This window comes from Anabrus simplex, chromosome 8 (assembly GCF_040414725.1).
Source record: "Anabrus simplex isolate iqAnaSimp1 chromosome 8, ASM4041472v1, whole genome shotgun sequence".
Classification (NCBI taxonomy): Eukaryota; Metazoa; Arthropoda; class Insecta; order Orthoptera; family Tettigoniidae; genus Anabrus; species Anabrus simplex.
The window spans coordinates 90559871-90577628 of record NC_090272.1 but is presented as its reverse complement, the minus strand read 5'-3'; the positions used below and the strand labels follow the sequence as shown (position 1 = coordinate 90577628).

General features: G+C 40.3%; 1 protein-coding gene across 3 annotated transcripts in view; it reads right to left on the bottom strand.

Moving 5' to 3' along the window:
• The window catches only part of LOC136878828 (nucleolar transcription factor 1-A), a 255229-nt gene that overhangs the window by 215322 nt on the left and 22149 nt on the right, over positions 1-17758 (bottom strand). For all 3 annotated transcript variants that reach the window (XM_067152338.2, XM_067152337.2, XM_067152339.2), the window contains exon 3: positions 5905-6023. In XM_067152338.2, the coding sequence (XP_067008439.1) occupies positions 5905-6023 (119 nt within the window). The remainder of the gene's footprint in view (positions 1-5904; positions 6024-17758) is intronic.

Below are 17758 nucleotides of genomic sequence, written 5' to 3'. Positions count from 1 at the left end.
GTAGAGATAGCCCACTTCAAACTAATATTACCAAGCACACTATCGATACATATTACCAAAGAGCATATAACATTGCAAAGAAAGAGTCCCTACACAAATCACAAATGCAACATACTCTGCCATCTCTTGAGGAAAAGTAGAATTACGTAGTAAAATGAGACAACGGAACAGTTCCATGGTCCGGCGTTTGGTCCACCGAGACGAAGCAAGGAACGGTTCCATGGTTCGGGCCCAATGAGTTAATAGTAGGATTATTGTTCAAATAATTACAATTAGCATTACTTACCATTTTACTTTAATCAACAGTAGGCCTATTTATTATTTTTCTTTGTTATTATGTTATAGACACCTAAACAGATTTATTTCTCACAAAAATAATAATTATATTCCTTCTGCTGAACTTAGTTCAACCAGGTTAATCTGAGAAAATTCACCAGTCAGATTTGATCTTCCATCAAGAAGACATGATCTTGGATTAATGTTTATACAACCAAAATTCTAAGTTCAGCTTGACTGGAGATCAGTTTCAGGTGGTTGAACTTAGATTAACTTTTATGCAACTGGCCCTAAATCGTGTTAAAATGTTCTATTCCTTTTTTGGTTGTAACTTACGCGAGAATGGAACTGGGCTCATTATTCTTTTTACATTGTCCGATGTGCATTCAGATTCAGTAACCAGTATGGACTCAGCGTGTGAACAGTTCTCATTTATACTTGTTTAGCTGCAGTTCACTTCACTTAATTTGAGATTTTCTTCGCAAAGATCTGACTTGACCTTGTACGTAGCTAAGATTTGATTTGGCCTAGCATGCTGATGTGTCTAGGTTAATACCTCATACAGTGACAATACCTGGTATCAAAACGGTCATGATGTTTCTTATTCAATGTACATACGAGGTCAAAATGGGATGAAGATCTCGTACTTCTAAACTGTCACTAAAAGGTATTGTTTACATGTCCTATAATAGTCACTTGTTTTATGGCGACTGAAAGCTTCATCAATAGATTTTAATGTTTCCTTCTGATGGTTCCTTTTAATCATCCTGATTTCTTTGGCCATTAATCGTCTAGCATTGATTAATTCTTCCCTAGAACTTCCAGTTTTTTGCTGCTGGTCATTCAACCAAGCTTTATGCCGACATATTGTTGCTATAACACACTTCATTCCACCATGTATGCTTTTTTCGTTTTTTAATGAGAGCAACTTCTACTGCTAAGGCTTTTAATTTTTTAACGACAGAACAAAGTAGAGAGGAATCATATTTGCACCCACCCACTGTCAACTTGAATGGGAAAATGAAGAGGATGAAAAGTGGTCCTCAAGTTGTCAATATGAATGTGAATCAATAAAATAAATAAAAAAGGAAATTTCCATTGTTTTGCAGAAAGCAAGTTTTGCCAAAGGTCCTCATATATTCTTAAAAATGAACCACAAGAGATGTATTTGTGGTAAGTTTAGGTATGTATACAAGAACATTAAATTTTATAGTCATGAAAGACAATTACAGATGTTTTACTAGCATATTAATGAGTTGCTCATGCCATGTCAACCTGAACTGCAATTATTGTATGGGTCTTGCAGTGTGTTTCTAAAGTCTCTGTTGCTGTGATTAGCCTAGAATTTGTTGACCCAACACTAGAACTAAAACTCACTGTGTAAAGTCTCCAAGCAAAACACATGTGTAATGTTGAGGAATGACCTGGTAGAAACAGAATAAATGAACCAACTGTCTGAATATTTTTCATTTAAACCGTTCCTTTTGTTAATAACTGTCAAAAGTATAATTTGATGTCACTAATTTTTTTAAGTTTGTGTGGCTATTTCACCCGGCCGGGAATTAAACCCGGGACCCTCTGAACTAAAAGTCAGTACGCTGACCATTCAGCCAACAAGTTGGACTATTATTATTGGCATATGGCAAGAAGTAAGATACATATATACAAGTATATAATATTTACAAATATACACAGACAAGGGACATGTTTTATAGCAGAATGACCAGTTTGGTGATTCACTGTATGGCTTCCTCTGTTGGTTCCAAAAAGTCACTTAGGCTACCTGTGTAGGAACTTCATGTACATTCACTTACAATATGCAGGATCATCTGCAGAGATGCACCACAGTCACACTCTGGTGATGAAACATATTTCCACTTATAAAGGGCATCCCTGTATCGTCCATGATTTGTTCTCACCCGATTCAGAGTGGTCCAAATCTTACGCGATAGATGATGTCCACCAGGAAGATGTTCACCAGAAGAGATGTTGTGTAAGGAACTGTCGGTGGCACCTTTCCAGCAACTTGTCCATTCTTCTATTGGGAGCCAATAGAGGGGTATGGACTGGATAGTATCAGATACTAACTGCATGTTACCATTCAGTTGAGAATTAATGAGTCTTGTATACGGGCTATTCAGCCAAACTGGTGCACAGTACTCAGCACACGAGAAAACCAATCCCAAAGCATAAGATCTTAAAGTCTTTGCTGATGAACCCCAACTTGAGCCACACAATTTCTGAAGGATATTATTACGTGTTTTGAGCTTTTTGGATAGATTCATAAGATGTTGTTTGTAAGATAGTGTGCGATCAAGTGTAATGCCCACATATTTTGGATACCAGCTGTGCCGAAGTTCACGATGACAAAAATGTATGTGAAGTTTAATGCCAGCTTGGTGATTATTAAGGTGAAAACAGGACACTTCTGTTTTGTTAGGGTTAGGATTCAGCCACCATTTCTTGAAGCCCGTTTCAAGTGAAATCACGTCTCTTTGTAACACTTCTGTCATACTAAAGTCTCGATGTTAAGTGGCTAGTGTTATATCATCAGCATAACAGAATTTTCATGATGATGTTTCTGGGAGATTGGAGATACACAAATTGAACAGTAGGGAAGACAGTACCGATCCTTGAGGTAATCCATTTTTGAGCTTCCTTTCTCTACTCAAACTGTTTCCCATACACACTCGAAATCTTCTGTCATTGAGCATATTATTTATAACTTGCATGATGATCCTACAGGGTACAATTCGGAGAAGATTTTAAATTAATCCTTCCCTCCAGACTGTGTCAAATGCTGCTGTAAGATCATTATTTGGTATTCCTTCCCCAGTGATTTAGTTATGAGCCATTAAAGAAGGGGTCTCCAACCTTTCTTGCCAGGGGATACACTGGCTAGGCAGGAAGAAGAGAGAGTTATATTAAAAGGAATCAATAAAATAAAAAATAAAATAAGTTTCAAGAATTTTGCAACTACTCACAGATGAAGTAAACACAAAGAATAACATCCACAAATTAGTGTAGGCTTAGCATTATCAATAGAATGTACAAGAAAGCAGGAGCCACACCCAGTATTCCAGAGCTTCTAGGTGACTGCTCGCTGAATCGTACGAACAACTACGAAAAACTACAGAGCTAACAGTCTATGATAGCAGTCTGTAAGTTAAAAGAAATAATTTTGTGCAATTCTTCGAATATTTAAAAACAACAGTCTATAAGACATAGTTAAAAACAGTGAAATAACTCATTCTTCTCTGAGGTACAACATAGCTGTGATTATTTTTGTCACAAGCCAGTAAAATATGCATATATATATATTTTTTGCTACCGATTTAATGTTGCAGTTACACATCAAAGGTTTTCGGTGATGCAAGGATGAGAGAGGGCTAGGATTGGAAAGGTATTGGCTATTGCCATATTTAAGGTACAGACCCCGCAATGGCCTCTTGTGAAAAAGGGAAACCACAGGTAAAATATATTGCCCATCCAAGGAAGTATTTTTACTTTTATAATTTTTTACCTCACCTGGTGGACATGATCATTAAGGCACCAAGTATATATGGTTTGACAGCTTGGTTAGAATGTCGGCCAGCAGGGTAGGAGTGGTGGTCGGTATAAAATTTCTAATTACTTGATTCTGTGCCAAAAACCTGGTTTCAATACCAAACCTTCCCGCAGTGTTCATATGGAGCAAGAGCATACAACACTCTTAACTCTTACAGTGCCAAGGTGCCGATGCATCGGCACTTACATTCTGTACGAAAAATGCCAGGATGCCGATTCGATCGGCACCCTCGTATAAGTGGTGTAGTTATGTAATAAGGCGCTATATTGCGCCACAAATCAAGTAGAAAGAAGGGAGAATGTTTGTAATTCCTTCTTATGTCATTAGATGGCACTGACATAGCTTCATTTTTGCTAGTTTACTCGTCGATTTTGAGTGTATGATCTGTGAGCGCTTGACGTCTATGATCCAATATGGCAGCCTCCTTGTTTGTTTAAGTCCGCGTGTTGTGATTTGTTTTCAATAATTTTACGTTCTAATTGACGCATTTGAGTTACTTATCGTAATATATTAACTTTATTATTATTTCTACGGTATTTATAGTTACTTAGCAATTTATTTAGGTCGTAGTAAACTTGTAAATAGTACATTTATCACAACAAGGCATGTCTTCACGTAGGCCTAATTCCGGAGAAGAAATTGAGGAACTTTTGGGGTGCTTTGAAGATGTAAGCGACTCTAGTTTTAGCGAAATTGATAATTATGATGTTTTTGGGGTCTTCAGATAGCGCACCAGGGATGATGAAGCCGTGCCATTGGCTAATGGGCTTACAACATTTCGTGCAACATCAAAGAGTTATAGTAACAGTGCTAATGAAAATGTCAGTGACAGTGAATTAGATGGTTATTGGACTGAATGCATATTCCCTGAAAGTAATGTTGTCCATCCCCACCATTTTTATCAAATCCCAGGGCCAAAACATGTAGGCCTACCTCATCCTGATGCTCCACCCATGGAATATTTCAATCTGTTCTTTACACTTTCACTCCTGACACTATTAGTTGATTTTGTATGTTATTCTGATCTTCTGAACTGTTCTGTAGTAAAAAATACTGGTATTAGACACAGTTCTCTCACATGATTACTATTACTCTCCCAAAATTCATAAAATATCCAGTCGTTGACAGGTTACACTGTTGGTGTCTTTCTCTCCACATGTTCAATGTTTTTGGAAATTAGTTTATAAATTGGAAAATAGACCTACATTAACAATATAAATTGGTATATATCATCCCCGATAAGAGTTAAGACGAAATATCTTCACATTGTCACTTTGGATTTAGTGTAAAATGTGCTAATTAATTTCAAATTATGTTTTTCCTTTCTTTAAATAAAAAAATAATGTTATTTTTGTGCACAATATTCCACAAAATTTTGTTTTTTGAAATGCAATTCACATGTTTATATTCCTTGGAGTATATCAAGCTCACATATCCAATTTTACCTTCATATCTTTTAAAAGGAGACGTAAATAACAAATTTTATACAATAATGGAATATCCATTGAAACATGCTTGGCATTCTATGCATATGACGCCCTGTTATGGGTCGGCATCCAAAGGGTTAATGGTGAACTGTCTGTCGGATGGAAAAGTTAAGCCTTGAGCAGACCCGTTGATGCTATTCAACACAAGTAGGCTATGTGCCAGCACTGGGTGCGAAACCCCTCCCCTCCTACTATCATGTATCACGTCATTTATTTCATGTCCTTAACTCCTTTAAAGAGGCTAACATCAAGAAGAGCATCCGGTCGTAAAAGTTTCATCTCACCTCATACCCAACCCTGTACTTTTATGTACTTGTGTGTCATATAATGGAAAAACTTGATTGACAAATTGTGCTGGTAGGCCTATATTTCCAGTACATGAAAGGTAGGAAGAAATATTTAAATACTTTTTCTCTTTTCCAGGCCTTGTACCCATCCCAAAAATGTATTTTTAAAGAAAAATTCAACAAAGAGATTTACAGGTGGGAAAGAGCCTATCAAGAGTAGAATAAAAAGTTGTGCCTTCAAGCTGTCATATGTTAGAATCAGGGCTCTGTATGTAACATCACATACCTTGGACCAGTCAAGTTTTTCAGCTCGTGAATCAAAACGTAGATTATCCTTGGCAGGAATCTCACTCTCCATGCGTTTCATAAGTTCCAGCAAGTCAGCTTCAGGCCAGTCAGGGAAATCTACAATACAAAAACAGAATTCACTCCAGTTAGATACTAAAGAAGAAAATCACACATGTCTCATCAACAGTCTCAGGCTCTCACATCACATCATTTGAATTAAAACAGTAAATTGTAGTGAACAAAGCAAGACACGAAAGACAGTCTATGTGTGGTTGAGACTGCATCATAGCATCACAAAACAGAGTGTACCTGTGACTATGATACGAACTTCCAGGCGATAGAGGGATTCACACTATCTGATTGGTGAGATAGCAACCCCGGTCTAGAAAGCCAAAAATAATTGCCAAGAGGATTCATCATGCCGACCACACGGCACCCCATAATCTACAAGACTTCGGGGTGAGCAGTGGTCGCTCGGTTGGCCAGAGCCCTTTGGGGCTGTTGTACCATGGGGTTTGGTTTGGTAAGCAAACTGTGGGAAGATTTAGAAGCAAAACCTTTCTGGACTCAAATAAAAAATCTTAGTAAGGAAGGGAGAAATGAATAGTGTCTTGGGTAAATAAGGTAAACTCGCTGTAGATTCCAGGAATCAATAAAGAGATGAGCGCTACATTTTGGAAATCTTAACATAAAAAGAAATGTTTCTGTAAGTCATGAACAACAGAGTTCATGGGGAGGCAAACAATGATGGCAGAGAAATTATGCTCAAGGAAGCAGAAAGTATGATAAATAAACTACACTGTCATAAAGCAGCAAGAATAGGTAAAGTCAGACCTGAAATGATGATAAAGTGGAAAGGCAGGGATGGAATAGCTCCACAGTGTATTAGGATTAGCATGGAATATTAGTAAGGTCCTCTTCTGATTGGGCAAAAGTAGTAATTGCCCCTATCTACTGTACAATGCAGGAAAAAAATATGCTACACCCTCAAGGACTGTGTTCAGTGGCAAGAGTGTATAATATGTGCATACTGAAGGGGGGTTGTTAGTGATTCATTTGTCATAGACATCGATGATCAGGCAGCGTTCAGGAGCATGCGCACTGTTTTGATTCTGCATGCAGTAACTCTGCTGAGGTTAGAGGTGAACAGTATTTGGAACATTCACTCTAGAGAACAACCACGCCCTGCCGACAAGTACATGCTCCTATTGAACAGGGTCGCATGTTTGTTTTTACAATTTGCTTCATGTCGCGCCGACACATATAAGTCTTAATGACGACGGGATAGAAAAGGCCTAGAAGTGGGAAGAAAGCGGCCGTGGCCTTAATTAAGGTACAACCCCAGCATTTGCCTGGCGTGAAAATGGAAAACCACAGAAAACCATTTTCAGGGCTGCCGACAGTGGGGTTCAAACCCACTATCTCCCGGATGCAAACTCACAAATGTGCGCCCCTAACCGCAAGGCCAACTCGCCTGGTAGGGTTGCATTGTCGGCCTGCGGGAAGCTGGATGGATGTATCAACGGATTGCTACACATGTTGGGCATGATGCATCTACCAGTGGTGTGTCTGTGGAACATTCCTACACCCATAGACCAGGCTCCGATCGTCCACGTAGTACAGACGCACTGTGCGAGCAGCGGTGGCCGATCGAGGAACGAAATTCGGTCAAATGTTGCACCTGCTGTGTCACCAAGGACCACTGGGAACCGTCTGCTTGCAGCAGGATTACAATCACATCTACCTCTGGCCAGGGTACATCTGTCACCACAACACCGCCAAGCACGGCTACTCTGGTGTCATGAAAGTGTCGACTGGAGAAAGGAATTGCATTCTGTTGTCGTCAATGACAAGAGTAGGTTCTGTCTGTATGCAAATGATGGGCGTACACATACTCCCGAATGGCACAGACCTGGTGAGTGGCCTATTCCAGATTGCATTCGTCCACGACACCCAGGTCCTACCCAAGGCTTCATGGTGCAGGGAAGGGGGGTGGGGGCATCAGTTACAAACAGCTGTCACATTTGGTGTTTCTGCAGGGTAACGTAACCAGTGCCAGCCAAATTGTGCAGGTGGTTGTCCCCATGCTTCAGCCATTTCTTCGACAGGAATGTGATGTGCTTTCTTTCAGCAGGATAAAGCTAGTCCACATACAGCTGCAGTGATGCAACACGCTTTACATGGTGCACAACAAATGCCGTGGCCAGCAAGATCACCGGATCTCTCGCCAACTGAACACGTATGAGATATGATGAAGCGGGAACTTAGGTTTTCTCCAGAGCCTGCAAGAACCCTTACCAAATTGCTCCAAAAGGTGCAAGATGCTTGGGACAATCTATCGCAGGATGCCATTCGGTACCTTTATTGCTGCCAGAGAGGGGTACACTATGTACTGAAGCAACTGTTCGGGCATCCTTTACTGTGACGCGTGTTTCATTTGGTCTGAATCTGTAATCAAATACACCTGCAATGATGAACTATCTGTCACATCGCTTGTGAATATAAAATAACCGTGTCCTTGAAGATGTTGCATGCCCCCCCAGACTGTGTATAAGTGAGGGAACTGGAAGGACTGTAAAAACTATTGAGGTATTTCAATGAATAAGATATCAGGCAAGGTGTTCAGTGCCATTCTGGAAGGGAGTGTGATCAGTGGTTGAGAGGAAGCTGGATGGAATTCAGTGTGGTTTCAGAACATAGAGGAACTGTGAGGACCAGATTTTCAAAATGTGTCACATAATTGAAAAATGCTATGAGAGAATTAGACAGTTATGTTTATTTTTCGTAGATCCATAGAAGGCATATGACAGGGTACCATTGGAAAAGATGATACCCATCCTGAGGGATTATGATATTAGGGAGAGGATATTACAGGTAATCAAAGGCATTTATTTTAACAAATGGGCTGTGGAGAAAATTGATGGTAGAATGAGTTCTAAATTCATGGTAGTAACAGGGATGAGACATAGTTGAAATATTTGATCTTTATTATTTATATTTTACATGGATCATTTACTGAAAGGTATAAAATGAAGGAGAGGGATTCAGTTAGGTGGAAATGTAGTAAGCAGTTTGGCCTATGCTGAAGACTTGGTCTTAATGGCAGACTGTGCTGAAAGCATGTAATCTAATATCTTAGAACTTGAAAAGAGATGCAGGGAGTGTGACATGACAATTAATACTTTAAAGTGATGTCATTAGGGAAGAAAAACAAGAGGACTGAAAGTCAGGTTGGGAATACAAAACTGGAATTTTTTTTTTTTGCTATTTGTTTTACGTCGCACCGACACAGATAGGTCTTATGGCGACGATGGGATAGGATAGGCCTAGGAATTGGAAGGAAGCGGCCGTGGCCTTAATTAAGGTACAGTCCCGGCATTTGCCTGGTGTGAAAATGAAAAACCACGCAAAACAATCTTCAGGGCTGCCGACAGTGGGGCTCGAACCCACTATCTCCCGATTACTGGATACTGGCCGCACTTAAGCGACTGCAGCTATCGAGCTCGGTAACTGGAAAAGGTAGATCATGTCAAATATTTGGGATGTGCATTGTCTGGCCAGTAGAGGAGTATCCTGGATTCGCCACCGAGGCATGCAACTAGTAACCATGCAGTAGCACAATGTAAGTAAATTCCAATTCTACACACCCTAATTACATATAGGTGAACTCGACCCTGTGATTCTCTTTATACAATTTCTTGCTGGCGTCACTAAGTCCTCACGTGATTTCATCTCAAAAAGAAGACCCTTCTTATAGACATAATTCTTAATGCAGAGAAACGACTGACTCATAAAGCACGAGAAGTGTTCAGAAGTAAGCATTGCCCTCAATTCTGATTTAAGTCGTACTATATCAAAGTATTCTCCATAGAGTCCCATTTACCGAATTGCTCTTCAGGAAAACCGGGAGGAAAAAAATGTTAATTCTTACAATGAAGCATTTTAGAGAAGGACAAATCTCCTAATAAACAGAGGCGGTATTTTAACTGTGCTAGAATAATATAATGTATTTCCAGGTAAACCCTCCAATACTCATCTTCAACCAAAAATGTTCTTCCTTTCTTTGGTGGATCAAATTTATCTTCTGTTCTGTCCCAGACATTAGCAAATCCACTGTTTCGCATTATTGATACTTAAGTGTCTAATTAATTCACTTCTCTGATGCAAAATGCAATGTCTAGGGTCTTAGATTGAAGAATGTTAGGCCTATATGTAACATCAGTCAATGAAAACATTTCATTAAAAACATTCAGAGGAAAATTGAATTGAAATTTTGTTAACTTTGCAAGAAACTCGCTTGCCTCATTGATTGTAATATTATCCCAGTTCCCAGGTTCCTCCAAAATACTTTTGTAAGGCTCCTGGAGATGAGCACGATATTCCGCGATGGTCTGTACAACTTTCTATTATAGCTTGGAGATAGCTTAAAAAGCCTTTTCTTGAGGACACTGTCCAGCAGGTTAGTTCTCGACTCGACATTCTTTTGTGCAAGACACGGCTTGAGAGAGAACTAAATTAAGCTTGTGCGTGTAGCAGTGGGTGAATACAGCCTTAGGAACCACTTTTTTAATTTACCTTGCACACCATTCAGCTGAACTGCAAGCACCGCCACGCCATTGAAAGTGTGCGCAACTAATTTATCGCAGTCAAATCGATCCAGGCAATCAACTGTAAGTCTCACCAAAAAATCTGTGAAAAGTTCGGAACATTGGAAGTCTCATCGATCACAATTCCTATTAATTTAACTTCCCGAACCTGGATCTTTATATTTCGGTGGTCATTACGGTACAGATCCTTTAAATTTAATCATTCTGTATGAGTGGAGAAAGTTCTGTAAATACACTCGCTGTTGTGAAGTGAATGTCTAATTTTTTATCAAACTCTGCTAACAACCGAATTAATTCAATGTAATTTCCTCTGTTGTTGGACTCACTAGCCTCATTGTGCCCACAGAATGGTAACGCTTGCTTTCCCAAAAAGCAGGTCACCGCAGTCAGCCGTTTCAGAACTTCCCTTTTTATCTCCTTTGTTCCGCCTTAAAACATATTCCTGTTTCTGCTTAACCAACTGCAAATCTATCCTAGTTTTATCCATAGGTGGATATGAGAATCTGTTTACATCCAGCTGTTCCAAGGGGAATTTTCAGTGATAAACAATAGGCATGGCCAACAGAATAATTTGCTTTGCGACTCAGAGCCTAGCAGTTTTACTGCAAGTTTCTGGAATGAATGTGTGAACACAGTTCTTGTTTTCTCTTTTCAAATTTAAATGTTAAATTTCATCAAACGAACAGGTTGTAAATGGCTTTTCAAAGACTCTATTTCTTTCTTAATCCATTTACCCTCCAGGGTTGGTTTTCCCTCGGACTCAGCGAGGGATCCCAACTCTACCACCTCAAGGACAGTGCCCTGGAGCGTGGGACTTTGGGTCAGGGGATACAACTGGTGAGGAGGACCAGTACCTCATCCAGGCGGCCTCACCTGGTATGATGAACAGGGGCCTTATGGGAGAATGGAAGCGGCCGTAGCCTTGGGTTCGGTTCCATCCCGGCATTTGCCTGGAGGAGAAGTGGGAAACCACCGAAAACCACTTCAAGGATGGCTGAGGTGGGAATCAAACTCAGCTGACCTACCGAGGCTGAGTGGAGCCCGTTCCAACCATCGTAACAGTTTTCAAATTTTGTGGCAGAGCCGGGAATCGAACCCAGGCCTTGGGGAGGAGGGGGCAAGGCTGCCAATCAAATTAACCACTACACCACAGACGCAGGTCATTTTAAACGCATCCATCGTTAATACATAAAACAACGAACACGAGGAATAGCACAGAAACAATATATAATTATTGAATACACTAATCAACAAAACACACAATGAATGAACTCATAGCCACTACTCAAGCAGTGGAGATAAATCACCCCAATGGCACTGGTCACTTCTGTCATGTTGAGTTCTCGCTAGGGAATAATCCATGGCTCCTGCTGGCTGTAAGCTTGGACAAGCCGACTTTCTCCAAGTCGTTAACAGATGGCAGAGGGTAGCCTATGGATGGAGACCAAATTTCTATTGCAGCGACATTGTTCGGAGGGTTTCAGAACTATGTCAGCCATCGAATGCAATTTTTTTTTTGCTATTTGCTTTACGTCACACTGACACATATAGGTCTTATGGCGACGATGGGACAGGAAAGGCCTAGGAATGGGAAGGAAGCTGCCATGGCCTTAATCAAGGTACAGCCCCAGCATTTGTCTGGTGTGAAAATGGGAAACCACAAAAACCATCTTCAGAGCTGCCGACAGTGGGGTTTGAACCCACAATCTCCTGGATGCGAGCTCGGAGCTGCGCGCTTCTAACCGCACGGCCAACTCGCCCAGTGAATGCAATTTAAAGATTGAATGCCGTTATGTCCATAACTTCTCCATTTGCTCTATCTTTCTATCTACAGTGAATTAGATGTGAGACTACACCAGCACCACACATAGTCTAGCAATGGAACTAGTGCAGTTGCACAGAACTTTCGAATTTCTGAGAGATGAAATTGTTAATACTTGACTTGAAACAACCTCAAATCATACTTCAGACAGTTTTTCGCGCTATCATAACACATGCAATGAATGCCTTGTGTGCAAGGAGAATACGCCCCTGCTGGTCAGGTTCCCCTGCCATGGTAACAGAGTAGACCATATATTCAGCGTTCCAATCCAAATGTCAGGCAGTTGGTTAATTAACCTGGCACCCCTGAGGGCGCCAATGGTTTCAAGCGCGGGAGCTCTCCCAGGGGAAGTGGGGGACGATGGACAGTAGTCGTCCATACTACGCAAGGTAGGCTCAGTCCACACATTATACAAAGAAATATTGCACCATTACCCACAACCCTTCCCCGAACAGTCGCTACTACTGGATGCATTTTGTGAAGCTCCTATAATTCAACACAGCCATAATAGTCAACTTCACCTAGCTAATGGGTCCTAACAAAAAAAATTATGACCTCAAATGCACTGTGGGCGCCACCAATATAGGCTAATTCCTGACACGAAACAGAGTCCCTGAATAGTCAGGCTCACTCCATTCAAGAAGTTTTCAGCTAAACACCCCTGCATATCAATCAACCAATTACCTGCGTTTAGGGCTGTTGCCCAGGTGGCAGATTCCCTATCAGTTGTTTACCTACAATTTCTTAAATATTTTCAAAGAACTTTGAAATTTGTCAAACATTTCTCTTGATAATTTATTCAAATCCCTTACTTTTCATCCTATACATGAATATTTGCCCCACTCTGTTCTCTTGAATTCCAACTTTATCTTCATGATCTTTCCTACTTATAACAGCTCCACTCAAGCTTGTTCTACTTATGTCATTCCATGCAAACTCACCACTGACAGCTCGAAACATACCACATAAATATATTTTAGAGAAATTCCACATTTCAATACTTTAAAATATGTATTTATCTATTAAAATACAATCGGATTATAGTGAAACAAGTTTCATTCCTTCTTTTGGGACATGCATTGCTGTACCATAGCCCATCCGAAGACGATATAATACCACTGTTTCTCTGAGAAGCACTACTTTCATAATTCCCGTTGACATTCTCGGCTTATATGGAAAAGGGGTGGCTTGCCACTCCATTTCCCAATGGGACATAACCATATGTATCAGCTGAGAATGAATATCACTGACTGGAACCTGAATCTTGTAAGGCAACGGAGGCAATGTGACTGCCTCCTTGGCAGCCCTATCAGCTAACTTGTTTCCCACTAAACCCATGTGGCTTGGGAGCCACTAGAACGTGATTCTAGTGCTAGCCTCCAAAACCCAGCCAGAAGGTCCTTGATCTGCTGCACCAAAGGGTACAAAGGAAACATACATCAATAGATTGTAACAAGTTCAAAGAACCGATACACAGCAGAAAGTGCCAGCGCTCGTTGGACAGCGCATACCGCAGAGCTCCAAGGGTAGCATAGAGCTCTGCTGTGTACACACTACAGATTTCCGGTAGAGGGAAAAGAAACCTGTTGTTATCGACAATGAACGCACAGCCTACTTTCGCTTCTGCCCACAAACCATCCGTGTAAACAAGTACGGAATCTGGATACCGTGCAACAACGGACAGGAAGAACCTCCGATAAATGGAAGGGTCCATGTTCTTTTTTGGGCTGGTGTGCAGATCCAAGATTATTTCAGGTCGTCGTATTAACCATGGAGGTACCTTACTTGGTCGTCTAGTAAAACAAAGAACTGAAGGTACAGCAAACAATCTGACTGCTATCCAAGCGTATACCAACTGGCTGTGTTGCTCATGGATAAGCAGAGTATAGAAGATGGTTTCCATTGTGGAGTACGCAGGGATAGCTTGGGTAAAGTGGCATCAGTCGCAAATTTGCAGCATAGGACAACAGTATTTGTTGGCACCTGAGACATAAAGGCAGATTCAGCGAGCAGACTAGCAATAGGGCTTGTACGGAATGCTGCAGTTGCCAACCTAACTCCGCTGTGGTGGATGCTATTCAGTTTCACAAGGTCACTTTGCCTTACTGATCCATATGCTGCACTGCTGTAGTCTACTCTGGATAAAATATGTGCCCTTTAAAAGCAGGAGCACCATGCGGTCATCCCCCCCCAATACTGCTGCTAAGATACTTCAAAATATTCAGCTTCTTAGCGCATTTGGCTTTTAACTGATGCAGTTGCTGCTGCTGCTTCAGCAGTAATACCGTCGCTATATGTATACGATTTTGCTCTGCATTGTAGCTTACTAAGTATGGCAATTGCAGAGCGACAATTTCAGCAAGCTATTAGGAGAGTGGACCTTGGACCATGGCTTTTGGTTTTTCAACTGCAATATGGCTGTGTTGAATTATAGGAGCTTCACAAAATGCATCCAGTAGTAGCGACTGTTCGGGGAAGGGTTGTGGGTAATGGTGCAATATTTCTCTGTATAATGTGGACTGAGCCTACCTTGGGTAGTACGGACGACTACTGTCCATCGTCCCCCACTTCCCCTGGGAGAGCTCCCGCACTTGAAACCATTGGCGCCCTCAGGGGTGCCAGGTTAATTAACCAACTGCCTGACATTTGGTGTGGAACGCTGCAAAGACCTCTGTTTTTCACTTCTGCCGGAAGCGCAATTTTCGTGCCCATCCTGGTCGCTCTTCCTGTAGTTGACATAGATTTCTTGGGCTCCTTTTCGATAGTAAATTATCATGGGAGCCACATAAAATCTTAATGTAGTTTGCTCAAGGACAAGTTGTCCAAGTTTAATGCCGCATTATCTGAAGTGGGATGGTGAGAATGTTACCTTCTTCATAATTGTGAACTTTAAAAACAAAAAATAAAATTTATACTATCAAAGGCCCATTTTCTAACAAAGACCAGGAAAGAAGGGGAAAATTTTTGGAATCTCCTAGAACAGAAAATAAATCAAATAAATAAAAACAATATTAAGATTCTATTAGGGGATTTCATGCCCAAATGGGAAAGGAAAAACAATACCGAGATATAATTGGAAAATGGGCTCCACACAAATTTACAAATAAGAATGGTCAAAGACTTGTCGAATTATGCAGAGAACACAACCTCATTTCCAAATCCACATACTTCAAAAGGAGACCAAACAAACTTAAAACTTGGAAACAAGCTGACTGGAGGAAAGGGGAACAGCAGCTGAATCGTGTGTATGGACAAATCCTTTCATAGAGAAATTTACAATGTTAAAGTGCTGAGAGAAATAGACACCAGTTCAGACATCTACATAATAAAAATCAAAATTAAATTCACATCATTAAAGGAGAAGAAAAATCGAAGAACAATAAAGGAAAAAGGAATTACGATCCACACCAATTAATCAGAAATGACAAATATCAAGAAGTCACACAGACCATAAAATTAACAGATGATTTAGAAGAACTTACACCAATTCACAAACGACAAGCTGAAAATTTAGCCCCCTTAAATCCACGGAAAAACATGCTTGGTGGACACGAGAATATGAGAAATGTGACGAAGAAAGACACAAGGCATTGTTAAAATTTCAAAATCATAAAACAGAAGAAAATGCCATTATCATCAATGTCCCACTCCAGTCACCCCGGTGTGGTTAACAAGCCTCCTCCACGCCTTTCTGTCCTTCCACTTTTCCTGCTCCATTACTTCTGCCACATCCAATCCAGCTTCTCTAATGTCCCAAATCTGATCCATCCACCTTCTTCTCGGTATTCCAACTGGTCTCTTTCCCTTAACTTCTCTTTCCAATTCCCTTCTTGCTACCCGTTCCTTTCCAATGCTTTTTACATGTCCGAACCATCTCAGTCTTACTTTCTCTATGTTCGGTACTAACGGTTTTATATTTAGCTCTTCTCTAATTTAATATTTTGGATTCTATCTCTTCTTGTCTTTTTAACTGATGTTCTTAAAAATTTCATTTCTACTGTTCGAATCGTACCACCTTGTCTCTTATCAGTTACCAGGGTTTCTAGTCCGTATGTTACAACTGGTATGAAATACTGTTCATATAATGTTAATTTCGTTCTCTTGGGTACTTTGTCATCCCATAAAAGCTCTCCGACTTGATGATAAAATGTTGTACCTTTACTTAGTCTGTTGTTAATTTCAGGATTGATTTCATTACTTCCATTAATAATGCTACCCAGATAGGTAAACTGCTCTACATTCTCTAACCGTTCTCCGCCTATGTACACTTGGCTTCTCTTTTTCTCTTTTCCACAATGCATGACTACAGTTTTCTTTTTACTAATTACCATTCCAAACTCCTTAAGATTTTCATTCCAAATGTACAGTCTCCTTTGTACTTCCTTTTTTGCCTTTCCCCAAATCACCACATCATCTGCAAATACCAAAGCATTCACTTCATTACTACTGTACCATTACGTTACATTTTGACGTCAGTTGGCATGAAAATAGATCGGAAGAAAAATGGCGCAGATCAGCTTCAAGCGTTAAGAATGCACGGAATAACTTTTCGTGACAAGTTGACCGCAATTAGGAGGCAGTGCCTGGCGAGATGGAAAGGAAACTCTATGAGAAATGAACCATTATACGTTTTTTAAAAAAAATGAAAAACGGTCTATTATTATCTACTTTGGCAAGAAGATTTTTTGTCGTAAACGGACTGTGAATTGCAATTACCTGACCAGAAGATTAGCTGACATAATCAATATAACCATAATAGGAGCCATACGAAGGAAGAATCCAGAAACAAACTACTGGAAAATACGTAAACACGGCAGGGAAACACGCATAATAGATTTCAAATACTGTACGGAAGAAGAGGTGTTGGAATACGGCATTCGTAAATAAGGCCTACACTGACTTAATAAACAGCCAAATTTTCATCAAATTATACGTATAGCCCATTTATAAGATTTAAAGAACATTATTCAGACAACATAAAAAACCAAGGAAGAGCCAGTTTATGAAAATAAAATTGAATCTGAGCAGTATCTTTAGAGGAAAAGAAATATAAATACAGTTAGACAAAGTCCTTGGAAAGGCTCTATATACTGAAAATTAAGATGTATTCTGTCAATTTAATAATCTTTTCGTTGCATGGAAATTGGACACGGAATGGAGCTGGCTTAAAGCGATGGAGGAGGGCTAACCAGATCATCGTAAGCTCAAGCCTGAAGACCTAGAGATCCAGCATGACGTGATCCAGTGCAAGGCTAGACGTTCCGAGATGCCGTGAGCAGGAAGAAGAAAGCAGCGTCAGACCTAGGATGGCATGAGATAAGTGACATTTTGAGAAATTTAACTATGAAGTATTTCATTTAGTGTAGTATAATTGTAGGAATGCTGTAGTGCCAAATATATGACCTGTTTGTGCCATTGTGTGA